The 15,604-nt window shown below is 34.4% G+C and overlaps 1 protein-coding gene across 1 annotated transcript in view; it reads right to left on the bottom strand.

Moving 5' to 3' along the window:
- Positions 1–15,604, bottom strand: part of LOC129227526 (macrophage mannose receptor 1-like) — a 147,018-nt gene that overhangs the window by 115,674 nt on the left and 15,740 nt on the right. The window contains exons 2-3 of the mRNA XM_054862101.1: positions 14,025–14,198; positions 1,490–1,674 (exon numbers count right to left, since the gene is read on the bottom strand). Coding sequence (XP_054718076.1) covers positions 1,490–1,674; positions 14,025–14,198 — 359 coding nt within the window. The remainder of the gene's footprint in view (positions 1–1,489; positions 1,675–14,024; positions 14,199–15,604) is intronic.

The following is a 15,604-nucleotide window of genomic DNA, read 5'->3' as shown; positions in this document are numbered from 1 at the left end:
TTAATTGCTGATGAATAATTTAGCAGTTGTTGAAGATCTTTCCTGTACATAGTGTAAATAAATTTCCTGTGTTTTTATCAAGAACTGTGTTTTCATTTCAAGAAAGTGGAAGTCGCACCGAATCCGTTACATTATGTTTCATGTTTCGAATAATTAGTTAGTACCGTAGGGGATAATTTCCCTATTTCTTTATTTTTTCTTTTATACTGATTGAGTGTTGATATATTAACATAATAAAAGTCAATCATTAAGTAAATGTTGTGAGTTTTTGAAGTTATTCGGTAAAATTGAAAAATGCTTTTATTTCATTTTATCAGGAGCGTAAGAAAAGAGATGGTGTCCTGTGAAGCTCGAAAGCAATTGATTAATTCCGACGAAATATAAGTTCCTTTAAAATTAACTCCTATAATGAAAATTAAAGTTTTCTCTTCTGTTTAAAATATGCTTTTTTCATCATATAAATCTATTTTATGTATGTATGTATGTCTATGTAAAATTTAAATCAAATTATGACTGGATCTATCTCAATTTCAAGAAGCCGAGTTACACTTCTTGAATTAAATATTCTGTCAGGAAAGGATTAAAAATTTGAAGGTGGAGTTCCTTCCACTTTTAAATCCTTTTTTGCAAAGAATATTCGTAAGTATCGTAAAAAATGTTTGGAGTGACGAATCAGCTCAGTAAAGGAAAAAAAGAATGAATAATGTATAGTTATATTTCATGTTCAAGTAAACCAATATCTCAATCTAAACAATTTTTTGTATTTTTTCATTCAATCCTCAAACGATGTTTATGTGTATGTTAGTTATTTGTTTATTTTTTAAAAAGTAGCGAAATAGCGACTACATTTCAAAAGTAGTTTGTAGTTGATACCTTTTGAAAAAACTAGCTGTAGTTAACTACATTTGTACTAAAATAGCTGTAGTTCGCTACAAAAATATATAGTTTTTCCAACCACTGAATAAATGGCTAACTAATAATTTGAAACAAAATTTAAATTCAAATTGCTCTTAAATTAGCCACTAACCTCAGGCTGCACCCTAATTTTTTTTTTGACTTTAATGTTAAGTTAACATTTTGTAATTTATATTAACAGTAATATAAAAAGCAGCTGAAAGAAGTTGGAGGATCTTTTGAAATTATTTTTGGAATAATAAAAAGGAGGAGAAAAATTAATCGACTCTCAGAAATAAACAACGTATCAACTCTTTCTAAAATCGAAATTAAAAAGGAAAAAAGTGATGGAGAAATTGGTAGCATAAAAAATAACCATTACGATCATTAATCGACAGAGTCGATTATCTGCCGATTATCAACAGCGGATTGATTGGTAATCGGTACATCCCAAGTGGATATAAGTGATATTTTACACGTTTTTAGATATATCACAATGCCTCTTGCTTACTCAACCACGGTACAACAAGGAATACCTTAATATTGTCGTATATGATAGTAGATACTCATTTAAGATTGTGTGTACAACACTTACCGTTTTATTCGACTTGTTGTATGCGTAACAAGACAATGGGTCATATGTACGTGAGAGAAAAGCTCTGTGTTTCATGTCCGTCCCTGCAGTAACCCATCGTTGATCGTTTGCTGGTGTTCCGTCGTCCCATACCAAGCTGCTGTTTAGGAAAAGTCTTAAACCAACCCAAATGTGGTCAATGTCAACTGAAAAAATAAATAAATGTGTTAACGAAACGATTTCAATATTAACTCATCTCTGCATAGTATAAAATGAAGCCTCCAAAAAAGCGTCTGTTTGTGTAAACGCGCCAAACTCGAGAACTACCCGCCCGATTTCGCTGAAATTTTCACAGCATCTTTTTTTTAGCACCGGAAAGGTTTGCAGTCCGGTTCGAAAAAAATCGATAAGTAGCTCTTATTTTATTCCAATTCAGATCCAATTTTCACATAAACTCTCAAACATGGGGGTGAAAAATTACTTGCATATATTAATATTACATATCATTGGAAAGGGTAGAATTTGCTGCGTTTTACGCAATTAGTTTCAATGCTCTAACTTAATTGTGGTGGCAGTTATTTCCGTTTTTAGTTCGAATATTTTTAGGCTTAACTGAAATTTTGGCACTACTTTCTTCATTAAATCTATCAATGAAAAGTGAAGTAATTGTCCCACAATTTTCTTTTTGACACCACTGGAAAATGTGGTATTTTTTACTCCAGATCTATATCGACCTATGGTCGAAAATCTAAGCTTCTATCTCGAAAGGAAAAAAGTTACAAGCCTTTTTAAATCAAGTTCAAAAAAATCTTATTTCCATTCAAACTGTTAACCATTTTCTTTCGCATTTTAATTCTTCAAACTTAATTTATTTTGTGTTTCCATGGTTACGCTTATGAAATCCATTTTTCTCGATTTAATTTCTTAAAATGTATTTTAAATCTGTCGTCATTGTTTGGAAGGTAAATTTTGTATGATGTGTTTTTTTTTTAAATTCATTTATTTAAGCCTGATTGTTGAATTTACATATACATCACTTGACACAATTTTTGTTTTCAAGGTGCACCGGGCAAAGCCGGGCAACGCAGCTAGTGTAGGATAAAGTAACTAACTGGATTACTTTTACCTTCATTAATCGTGAATGAAAAGTTCTGTTCTATTGGTATTCCCCTGAAGTTTCTCTGGTATCAGCCATGAATAAGCTTGCCAGGCGTCCTGGTTTGACCGGGACAGTACCGGTTTTCATACAGTTTCGAGAAACCAATTTTTCAGTACAGAGAAGTGCTTGCTTATTAATTCAGATGGCTTTACGCTCACAAGCTCACACATTTCAGTATTGAAAAAGGGATTCCCTTGAACATGTGACCCACTTCACAATATCAATAAATTCTAATATTCTTAAAAACGTTCAAGAACAATCTTTCAGGAGAGGATGTAATTTCCACGCTTGCTTCAAGTAATTATCTGCTTCATAATTTGATGTTTGCTAGCTCATGGTACAATTTTCTTTGTTTACCTTATTGGACCAGTGTTCAAAGCACATTACACAATTCAACTACTGTCTTACCGACATTGCTAGGCGTGTCAGACGCACTGGTTTTCCGACAAAATCCCGGTACCCCGGCAGAGATGGGCAGATTCGTATTCGTAAATCTGAATCCGAATTTGATTCACAGCACCTTGACGTGTCAAGCCGAATACGAATACATTCGTATTCACAAGTGTGAATTCGAATAAATTCATACTTGCAAATGTGAATCCGAATACGAAATTCGAATTCATACCTATGAATCCGGATCCGAATCTATTCGGATTCAGATCTATGAATCCAAATCATTTCTGATTCACATCTATGAATACGAATCCATTTGGATTCACACTTGGATTCACTGAAAAATTCAATTTAAAAAGCCATTATAAATAAATAAATGTTTGTTTGTACCTCGCTACAGTTCGAATTTTGGGTGTTATCGAGTTTTTGGATGTATATTTATTGGCTTCAAACTAAGTAATTGACCCGAAAATGAACTTCCTACTATTTGGAACCCCAAGTCAAATACGACTAGATCCAGGTTTTAAAAGTTTATAAAAAGTTAAAAATCATGATTTTATGGTCATAAACGCAAAAAATTTCCGCTAATTTTTCGTACAGTCAAGGGCCCAAACTTGTTACAGTTTTGAAATTTACTTCTACTAGCATATTAATCACACGTTTTCCATTCGAACAAAGTATTCTATTTTCAGGATGTGCCTTGCTACGTCCCTTCAAGACCACGTATAAGTGTGTAGCTTTGTCCTTTTAAAAATAAAACAAAAAAATGTTCATTGTCTCAAGTTAGGGACCTCCCTCTTTAACTTGGGACACTTTTTATTTTGATCTTTGTTTCATGTATTTAGCAAATGATAATAGTTTGGGACACCGACTGTCATTTTAAAGAAAATTATTTTACAACCCAATAAAGAAAAAAATATCATTAGATAGAAATAATATGATCTTGTAAACTTTCAGCGATGATCAGAATGTACACGTGCCTCTGAAACATTGAAGGTCTCCCCTGCCTTCTTAACTCTTTAGAATGTAATATTTCTGCTTTCCCCTCTTGGAAACATAAAAGCAATTGATAAACCCAAATAATTAGTAGCAAAGCTTATTTTTAGCTTTTAATGTTCCTTATTTCACATCATTTCACATTCCTTTTCATTCCTTCATAGTAACGAATTCATTCAAATGAATTAGCCTGATCTATACTTAGAGACTCATTTTCATTTGTAGACACAGCAAATGTATTTTTTTTTTTTTTTTTTGACGAAACGTTTTTTGTTCATGAATAGTTTCAATTTTTTTTTACCAATGACAACTGTTCTGTCCTGTTATGGTATGACATATTTATTGTCATCAAAATATCACTGAATTTATGAAATTTTGTATCCATACGCTTTTATTTTAATACAATTATGCAGTTTTTTTCCTCAATATTCTTTATACACACTATTTATGGTTTAATTCCTTAACTTGGAACATTGTCCCAAGTATGGAACATATTTGCAATTTCTCAAATTTATGAATAAATAAATTCAACTGAATTAGTTGGGTGCAAATGAATTTGCCCAAAAGAGACACAGGTACAAAATCGAGATGAATTGTGAAACGAATTCAAACTAATGCTGCTCAGTTAGCGTAGATTACCAAAGTTATTTCCATACTAAAAAATTGCATATTTTTTTTGAAACGAATTGTGAAACGAATTCAATCTAATGCTGCTTAGTTAGCGTAGATTACCAAAGTTATTTCCATACTAAAAAATTGCATATTTTTTCGAAACGAATTGTGAAACGAATTCAAACTAATGCTGCTCAGTTTGCGTAGGTAACCAAAATTATTTCCATACTTAAAAATTGCATATTTTTTTGAAATTTTCAAACTCATAAAAATAGCCCATAAAACTGATACATCAAAGTTCAACTCACATAGCCTGCCAAGTATGGGCACTTGACTAACAAATTAGTATTATGATCAAGTTTATCAACCTTTCAATTAAGTTAACGTTTTCATTATATTTACTTGTGAGTTTACTAACCAAATGTTTCACGAAAAACAGAAAATGCGAGAAAAAAAGGTAGATATCACAACATTTTGCGTTGCCAAGGGGACGGGAAGATACTGTTATACAGTGTGTGTTCATTATATCAAGGGTTTATGAATTCAAAATTGTGATTTCATAAGATTCTCACATACACAATAGTGTTAACATCACACAGCAACATCAGATTGAAACATCACATGAATAATCTGTGGTAAAATTATGTAAACAAATCAAAGTTTCAATTTACATTACTTTGGTAGAATTCCACTTTTAAAATTTTTGGACCCATAACAATATCGTCATTTTTCTTCAGAAATTCACTAACACCCAAAACTCGACCTGTAGCGAGGTATAGACAGACATTTATTTATTTATATTGAGCTTTTGAATTGAATTTTTCAGTGAATCCAAGTGTGAATCCAAATGGATTCGTGTTCACAGATGTGAATCAGAAATGATTTGGATTCATAGGTCTGAATCTGAATAGATTCAGATTCGGATTCATAGGTATGAATCCGAATTTCGTATTCGGATTCACACTTGCAAATATGAATCTATTCGAATTCGCACTTGTGAATACGAATGTATTCGTATTCGGATTGACACATTAAGGTACTGTGAATCGAATTCGGATTCGGATTTACGAATACGAATCTGCCCATCTCTGCACCCCGGCCGGTTTACTTCACGTCCTGGTCAAAGATAAATTTGACCACAGATGACCAAGAAAGTCTAAACACAATCAACGATGAAGTATTAACCGGGATAATTACTCGTAACATTAATATCCGAGTAGCTTGTGAGGATTATTATAAGATTAAAACAACAATAAACTTTCGAAAAAAAGTACTTTTTTGTATTTCTCATTTAAAGTATTTTTTCTCACTAAAAGAACTTAAAAATATCAACAAGTAAAAAATGAAATGCTTAAATTTATCTGCTTGTGTCATTTATTATTACCCCTGGTTTAGTCACATAATTAATAATTATTTATTCATATAGGAGAATGAACTACCGTCTACAACGCTAAAATCCAGCCAAGGGTGTGTTCCCTTTTGAATACTCGCGGGCTTGGTGTGTTAGGGGGGGAGGGGCGTTACGTTGTCCTGGTTGAACATTTCAGAAATCTGGCAAGACTACCCATGAACAAAGTTTCTGGGAACTGAACTGCCAGAGCTTGATTATTTCCGCCAAGTCTTAAGTTTTCAGAAGAGATCATGGGTTTTTAGGATTTTGTCTAAAATTCCTTAGTTTTGGACTTTGTTGGGGAGAACGATACGTGTATTCATTATTAGCGCGGTACCCGTACGGCTTTGCCAGTAGTAGAAAATTAAAAGGTCATTTGGTTCGCCTGTATATTTACAAATAATAGAGGATGAATTTTTTGTCAGTTTGCTATGTTCATTTGCTCGCCAATGTTACGGTTCCACGTTATGATAATTTCGTAATTTTCTCTTCCACGTTATGATACTTTCCTGAGTAAAATGTTCTTAAAATTGAAATAGAAAAAGAACAAAACCGAATTTTCGAAAAATCGCTTCGAGGTGCACAATCTTAAGCTACGAACTAATTCTGTGAAAACTTTCGCAAAAATCGGCCGAACGATTTAAGCGTTATGCGCGTCACAGAGAGACATCCGGACAGATATCCAGACAAACTTTGAGCTTTATTATTACTAAAGATTTTGACGAAAAAACATACCGCATTACCCCACGTCAGTCGTCATGCCAGGAAAAAAGTCAGGTTGACAAACATGCGGGAAAATTTGAATTTTCCGGCATGCCAAATAATTTGGGGTGTGATTCAGAAAAAAAAAGATAAATAACAAATAAACATTAATTTCCCCTGTATTTTTTCCTTTCTCAAAAATGTCATAAGTTTACTTCGCGAGGGAGAAATACTGATAGATTTTCTCTTTTACAGCTGATCATCCCTTGTCAAGTGTAGCCAATTATTATTTTTTTTTCACTCTAAATTATTTTTGCGCAACTTCCCCTCCCCCACTAGGGGAGGGGAAGTCAAAAATGTCATAATTTTTGATTTTGGAAAATTTGATGAGGAAATTCAAATTTTCCCGCATGTTTGTCCCCTCCCCCACTAGGGGAGGGGAAGTCCATGCTTCAAGATTTGAAAGCTTCAGTGTCTCCACCTTTTATTTCTTCTCCATCGTCTCACAAGGACATCTTGTATCGCGCGTTGGTTCATATTTAGTGCCCGTCTGAGATCCGCTTACGTAGAAATGGATACTATGCTAGATGGTTACTAAACTAATTTACCGCAAGAGTTGAATAAATACCTTTGTGCTTGGGGGAAAAAAAGATAAAACAACTTTTTATCTGCACAAAACAGCAAATTGCTGCAAACACGTGTTTTCGGGCTTCAAGGAAACCCTTTAGAAATAAAGTGAGCTTTAGTATGAAAAATCTACCGAGATGAGGCAAGATTTTCTCGGATGTCCGCACTCTAACTCACTTGGTTGTAAAAACAGTTTTACCCTTCTCTGGAGATCAGAGAAGTCTGGCTGCGATGGGGAGGTCCCGGGTTCGAATTCCGGCTGGGCATGGACGTACTTTCTCTCTTCTGCCCTTGTCTTTTCTTTGTGTGAATGTGTCGTTGTGTTGTGAATGGTTGCCCATCCTATAAACGGGTCCTTATAGCATGTGTGTACTGTGGAAGTCGGACTTCACACCAAATTAAGGTGCAATTGGAAAAGCGGAGTACCGCCCCTCAAATTGCCAACTTAGCTGGCACTAGGCAACAACAACAACAATATACGTTCAGTTGAAATTTGTGCTGAAGAATTCAGTCGACAAGTGAACTAAGTTAAGTTCAAGAGCTGATTCACGCTGAGTGAAATGAATGGGCTGAGTGAAGCGAGATTAGGCGAGATGAATCCATTTGTTATTTCACTGAAGAAAAACATTTCGCTTGAAATTTTCACTTGAATGATATGACTAAACTGGCCTAAAGCTCGGAATCGTAAAATAAAGTAAGGACACGTCCGCCATCTTGGGGCTACACGATGTTTTCTTCCTATGTCTGCAATGGCGAAGTATAGCTTGACCGCGAAAAGAAGTGGGTGACATAGAAGCAAAAACACCATTTGTATCATTTGTAATAAATTGATTGTTATTGTTTTGGAATAGATAGGATTAGCGAGACCAAGCCTCTTACTATTCGGTGCTTTCTGACAGATTTCACCTATTGTAAATGATACGAATAATGTTTCTCTTCAAGGTCATCCGCCTTCTTTTCGTGGTCAAGCTTTAGCATGTTTTACTTCTTGATTGTGGTTTATTGTTAACTCTATGCCAATCCCCAATCAAGATGCATTAGAATCAAGAAGCAAAACACGCTATTTCATTCTAGCAGAAATAGAACGAAAGCGGCATTTATCCCTCAGATAGCGGAAGTAGCGACACGTCCGCACTCCTGGGATAACACGAAGTTTTCTTCCTATGTCTGCTATGGTAAAGTACCGGGTTTTATTTCTTGATTGTGGTTTATTATTAACTCTATGTTAAACCTTAATCAAGATGTATCAGAATCAAGAAGCAAAAAACATGCTATTTCATTCTAGCAGACATAGGAAGAAAACGGCATTTAGCCACAAGATGGCAGAAGTAGCGACAAGTCCACCATCTTGGGGCTAAGCGATGCTTTCTTCCTATATCTGCTAGTGAAGTAGCGTGTTTTGCTTCTTGATTCTGGTTTCTTATTAACTAGAGGTTAATCCAAATCAGAATCACCAGAATCAAGAAGTCAAACATGCTACTTCATTGTAGCTGACATAATAAGAAAGCGCTATTTAGCCCCAGAATAGCGGACGTGTCACAACTTAAGCTACTATGTAGGACTTAAGTCTGCTCTACTCTGTGACAAATTTTCCAGAGCATCCTACGTTTCGAAAAGTAAACGTCACTACCAATAAATTCTTCGTGCATGGACTAAAATAAAAATCGTGAATCATCAGTACAGAATCACTTAAATGAGTCTGCTAAACAGGAAACTACTGGGTATTTTATCAGCTCTTTCGTTGCGTCATTGAGGTTCTGCATATGCAACACATCCTGAAGCTAAGAAATGAAAGAAAGTTTAGTTTTCTCTTTTTTTTTCTTCTTTTTTTTTGGTCTCTTTAAAAGTAAATAATAAACGTAAATGAAGTCTGAAAAAAGAACGCACAGGCAGACACATAGTGAGGATTTAATTAACATGTATATAAGACTAAAGTAAGGAAATCAAATTTGTCAATGCCAAAATGAAGACAAGTCCATGTTTTCAAAATAAAAAGAAGCAACAGGCACGGAAAGGATAATTATAGTTTAATAAAAAGAAAATTTCAAGATTTTGAGAACTATGCAGGATGAATAGGGATATACATTGTCAAATCCTACAAATTCTTCTGAGAAGATTATTCACGCATGTTTGGCCTAAGCGACTGCTTTCTGTAACTCCAACCCGTATACGCAATTTTCATCGTTAAGCGTAACAATTGATGAATTGGTAATTGTTATACATTATATACATTAGAATGGTTAAAAATATACATGCAAAAAAAGTTTATCCTAGATAACAGGACACCCCTTAATAAATTAGACTTGTGAATAGTAATATAATTTAGCATTTTATTTCAACTGAAAGAGCGCGCTCAACCCCTTCCCCTAACTTCAAAAGTATGGGAAGGGGGGGGGGGCTAAAAAAATGGATTGAACGAAAAAGTAAATGCTACACATTATCATATACACTAGTAATATGCATATGCATTGCAATGAAATAGTTATTTACAAAAAAAAAAGGTGGGGAAATTAAATGTTTTTTAGACTTGTGAATAGTAATATACTGGAAGAATTTTAGCTTCCTACTTCAACTGGAAGAGGGTGCTCAACCCTCCTCCCCCAAACTTCATAGGTTTGGAGAAGGGGTAAAATATACATTGAACTGATAAAATAATGCTCCATATTATAATATACACTAGTTATATGCATATACATTGCAATAAAGTAATTATTTACAAGAAACATCTGGGGAAATTAAATGTTTCTAAATTTGTGGAATTTTCTATGCTACGGCTAATGTTAAATTACGGGATTATTGAGCACCCTCTTAAAATTTGAGTAAGAAGCTAAAACTTTTCCAGCATAATACTATTAGCAAGTCTAAAAAAATAGGGGGTATCCTGCACTTATCTAAAAAAAGAATTTTTTTGAACCACCCTAATATATATGCTCACAAGAAAGTTTTTTTTACAGCATTATGAAACTTAAATTACGCATAATGGATTTCATAATCAATACAAATTTTTCTCTAGTTCAAACTTAATTTTGAATTGAATAAGTTAAAATTTGTCACAAAACTCAGATCTGGGCTCAATTTAAAGGGACATTTTATCATTTTATTTCAGTTTGAAGTGCTGAATTTCACATTTTAGGACGGTTTTCAATATTCCATGGCTGTATACATTATTTCATACATGTAGTTTTTCTATTTTTAAATCCACCTTACAGTTGTGGGTTTGCCCTTTTATTATTAGTCTAGGCAACTTTCTTACCAATTTCCTGAATAATTTTTCTTAACGCCCCAAACCAACGTAAATACACTGTGCGGCAAAAAAAAAAAAAAAAAAACTTTAAAATGCTTCTGACATTTCGTCGCCTGATTCTTATGTAAAATGACCCCCTGAATCCGAATATAACCACCGTTTTTCCCAAATACGAACCAAATTTTTTTTAAGGCCCCCCAAGTGTTTTTTAATTTTCCTTAGTTTCAGAGTAACTATTTTTTTTTTTTTTTTGAAGGTTAAAGGAGCTTTATATTAACTGCTAACATTGTTTTGAGGAGCAAGACAGGTTCAAAGTTCAAGATCGTGGACACCGAGAGCAAAAAGGGGGAGTTGGGGGGCATACCCTTTGAGGAGCAAGACAGGTTCAAAGTTCAAGATCGTGGACACCGAGAGCAAAAAGGGGGAGTTGGGGGGGCATACCCCTCAAAATATTAGAAAAATACCGAAAAAACGATCATTTTATTCTGCTTTTTTAAAAAAGATGTTTGTAAGAAAAACTTTCGATGCAGAATAAGAGTATGAGACTCGTTTCTATGACTCCCATGTCCAAAAAAATTTTCGCGATGTAAATAAATTAATTAAAAAAATTAAAAAACCTATCATGTGAATGTCGCATGTTGCATACGAGTTGAATCGCAGGGCTTTATTCAAAAACACATTCTTTTAGCTGATTCTAATGTAAAATGACACCTTGTTTCCAAATACTACCACCTTTCCCCCATCACGCCCCCTTTTTAGAACCTCCCCTCCTCTGATTCAGAGCCATTTTTTTTCAAATTGGAGGGGAAAAAGAGCATGACAATAACCGTAAACATTATCCTAAATGACTAGAGATGGGCAAAGCTCAAAATCTTGTGCATATGTAGCAAAAAGGAAAACTTGAGGCCCCCCTACCCCAAAAAAACACTGTGTAGCAAAAAAACTCTGCAATGCTTCTGAGGCTATTCCAGCTGATTTTTTTTTGCAAATTCAACCCCTGAATCCGAATATGATCTCCAACACATTTTTGTAGAAAAGCTCCCCCCCCTCCTTTCTTTTAAATTTTCTTTAATTTTTGATCTATTATTTTCCTTTGGGGGAGAAATTAGCATTATATTAACCGCTAACATTGTTTTGGAGGGCTCAAAGGAAGGCTCAATGTTCGAAATCACATTGATAACAAAAAGGGAGACTCGGGAAGATTATTTGAGGGGGGGGGGGGGGAATATTCACCAAATATTTCAAAAATCATCAAAAACTATCTTTTTATTCGGATACACAAAGTACTTTTTACACAAAGATGTTTTTAATATTTCTTTCTGAGAGTGTAGGACTTCGTTTCTATGATTCCCATGTTCGAAAAAAAATTTGCGATGTAAAAAAAAATAAATAAATAAACTCTTTTGAGTTTCGCGACACGAGTCGCACCACAAGTCTTCATTCAAGAAAACACTCATCTGGCTGATTCTTAAGTAAAATAACTCCTCTTTTCCAAATAGGACCAACTTTCCCCCAATCACGCACCCCTTTTCCAGAAAGCTACCCCCTCTCCTTTTTCGCCTGATTCGGAGCCATTTTCTTTTCAATTTGGAGGGCAAAAGAGCTTGACATTCACCGTAAATAATATTGTGGATGGCTAGACAGATGTATAGTTCAAAATCCTGAGCTCGCGCGCGTATAGCAAAACGGGAGATTTTGGGTGGGTATACCCAACAAAATATTTTTTTAATCTTAAATAACGGTTTTTTTCTGAGTATTTTTAAGCACTGTAAAACCAAACAATAGTTGGGGGGGGGGGGGGGTAAGTTTTTATTTTTGCTACATATGCACAAGATTTTGAGCTTTGCACATCTCTAGTCATTCAGAATAATGTTTACGGTTACTGTAATGCTCTTTTCCTCCTCCAAAATAAAAAAATTGGCTCTGAATCAGAGGGGGGGGGGGGGGGGCTCTAAAAAGGAGGACGTGATGGGGGGGGGGAGGTGAAAGTATTTAGAAACAAGGGGTCATTTTACAAAAGAATCAGCCAGAAGAATGTCTTTTTGAATGAAGCCCTGCGATTCAACTCGTGCGACATTCACAAGCTAGTTTTTGTTTTGTTTTTTTTACATTGTGAAAATTTTTTTGGGCATGGGACTCATAGAATCGAGTCTTATACTCTCAATCTGCACCGAAATTTTTTTTTAAAACATCTTTTTTAAAAAAGGAGAATAAAAAGATCGTTTTTCGTGATTTTTCTAATATTCTGGGGGAGGGGGGGTATGCCAACCCCAAGCCCCCCTTTTGCTATCGGTGTCCATGATCTTTAACTTTGAACCTCTCTTGCTCACCGAAACTATGTTAGTGATTAATATAAAGCTCCTTTAACCTCCAAAATAATAATAATAATAATAATAATAATAATAATAATAATAATAATAATTACTCTGAAACTAAGGAAAATTTAAAAAAAAAAATTGGGGGGCTTTTAAAAATAAATTTGATACGTATAGGGGAAAACGGAGGTCATATTCGGATTCAGGGGGTCATTTTACATGAGAATCTGCCGAAGAAATGTCGAAAACTTTTTAAAGTTTTTTTTTTTTTTTTTTTTGCCGCACAGTGAAATTAGAAATGGTGCAATGAAAAATTTGCAAGAATTTTTTAAAAAAATAGAAAAATTAAATATTCACTTTTGTTGTTGTTGTCGTGTGCCAGCTACTGTCTGATCTCGAAAGCCGCGACTAGCACCGTTGAACGGTTCTATTTTAAAAAGGGGTGACAGCTTGTTGAAGAGAATGCACCATGGTAGCATTTCTGCTAAAAAAAAAAGCCTCAACCCGAACCAACATCTCTAATAAACAAATCCAACGGAAAACAAAAAAAAAAAAAAAAAAATCCCCCTCACATTCGTTATCTTTCTTATCAATATCTCCCCTATTTTGATAAAATCAGAAGCGACCTGACGCATGCGCAAATTTGAGGAAGGTTGCGGTTTAAAATGTCAAACAGTAGGCTGTCAATTTTGGGATAAGCTGCTTCATTTTTCCAACTCTACCGTAATTTGATGTGAAGTCCGACTGCTACAGTACACACGTGCCATAAAGACCCGTTTACAGTGCAGGCAACCATTCACAGCATAACAACACATTCACACAAAGAAAAGGACAAGGCCAGGAGAGGGAAAGTACGTCCATGCCGGGATTCGAACCCGGACCTTCCTGTAGCAGTCAGACATCTCTGACCCCTAGACAAGGCAGGTGGCAATATTCAGTTTTAAAAATAATTAATGAATTGAAATGATTATGAAATCGGTTACATTTTACAGAAAAGTGTTTGAACACAATGCGGGCTGATAATACTGTTGATGGTTTGGTAGAGGTCATGACATGACCCCCATTACCCTCCTCTTGTATCCGCTCCTAGAAAGAGGAAGAACATGAAAAACACTTACGATGTTCAACATGTGTTGAAAAGAAATTCCAGACATCAAATGATGATAGAGAAATCAGTTCCGCTCCTTCCGTGTAGCATTTTAACCTTGAAATGGAAGAGGTTAACGCAGAATTTTGAAAAATCTTGTAGCAATTGTTTCCAAACCTTAGCCAGCCATGGTTACAGCAATTACCTTCGGAAAAAGAAAATAAACTCAGAAAAAATATCAATCTGACGGAAAAGTCATTAAAGCATTAACTTCCAACTTTAACCGTCCCAGATGCATAAATCTTGGCAGAAATGAATAATATGTTTCATTGAATAATTATTTTTGTCCATCTTTGAAATTTCGTGACATTGGTATCATTTTTCATTTTTACACTTCACTAAAATCGGGAAATCAACCTTGAAATCTGATTCATAAGCTTTTTATATATTTTTTTTAACAGACCGAGACTCTTACATAAAGGATTTTTTTTTTTTTTTTTTTCATTTTGACTACTGTTATTTTTTGACTGAATTTTGCAAATAGAAATCAACAAAACGCACAAAGTCAGCAGAAAACTGGGTTTTCAGGGTTTCAGGAAACCCCATTTTCAATGCAAAATAGTGAGCTTTTGGATAGGAAATTCGCTGAAAACATTTTTTCCATTTCGCTTTCGCCGGATATCTTCACACACAAAAGCTCACTATATTGCAGTGAAATATGGGGTTCCTTGAAACCGCGAAACACGTATATGTAGTAATCTGTCAATTTTATGCTTTAAAACGTTGTTATTTTCATTAACTTATCCGCGCAAAGGTAGGGGAACATGGGGCAAAGTGAAATAGTGAAATAATTACTCTGCTTTTAGCTTCAACTATTTGGTATTATTTTGACTATGTAGTACCATACTGTCCAACCACGGATTGTATTGAATTTTCAAAACTCCAGATAAGACGAGTCTATCTGAATGAGGGGGAGAAGTCAAAATTTGATGCCGGTATTCCGCTCATTTGAATGAGACTCTGCTTCTGCAAAAGCTGGATTCGCTGAAAAATAATAGATTCGTCCATTTCCGGCTGTAAAACGGATGTTTGTCTTTCCATACAATCCGTGGTCAGACAGTATGTACTCTATTCCAGTTAGGAAAAAAATATCGCCGAAGATTAAAGTATTTGGTAAAACAGACAATTTAAAAAACTGATACTCATATTGTAATATTTTGTTGTATGTCAAAAATGATTTTTGTTGTTATAAAATGACAAATTTCTTGTTATTTACATTTTGAATATTAATTAAGACTACCTAATATTCAAAGCTTTACTAATTTAATTAATATTAAAAATTTTTGTACTTTTAAAAAATTGTACAATTAGTCAAGTACAGTAGACGCCGCTTAATGTGATCACTTTGGGACAATTACAATTTGATAACAATAACCGACTGATAACAATAAAAGAAAAGGAATATAGGAGACACAAAATAATGATTTTTTTTTCAATTAAGGTGCTTTTATTTTGGCAACCTCAAACTAAAATCAGTGACTCAACTAAACGCACTTTCAAATTATAAATTATTAAATTAACAGAAAGGAAATATCTGAATTATAAAAAGTT

Source organism: Uloborus diversus, chromosome 8 (assembly GCF_026930045.1).
Source record: "Uloborus diversus isolate 005 chromosome 8, Udiv.v.3.1, whole genome shotgun sequence".
Classification (NCBI taxonomy): Eukaryota; Metazoa; Arthropoda; class Arachnida; order Araneae; family Uloboridae; genus Uloborus; species Uloborus diversus.
Note: the sequence above shows the minus strand (reverse complement) of the source record. Positions and strands in the feature narration are given on the sequence as shown.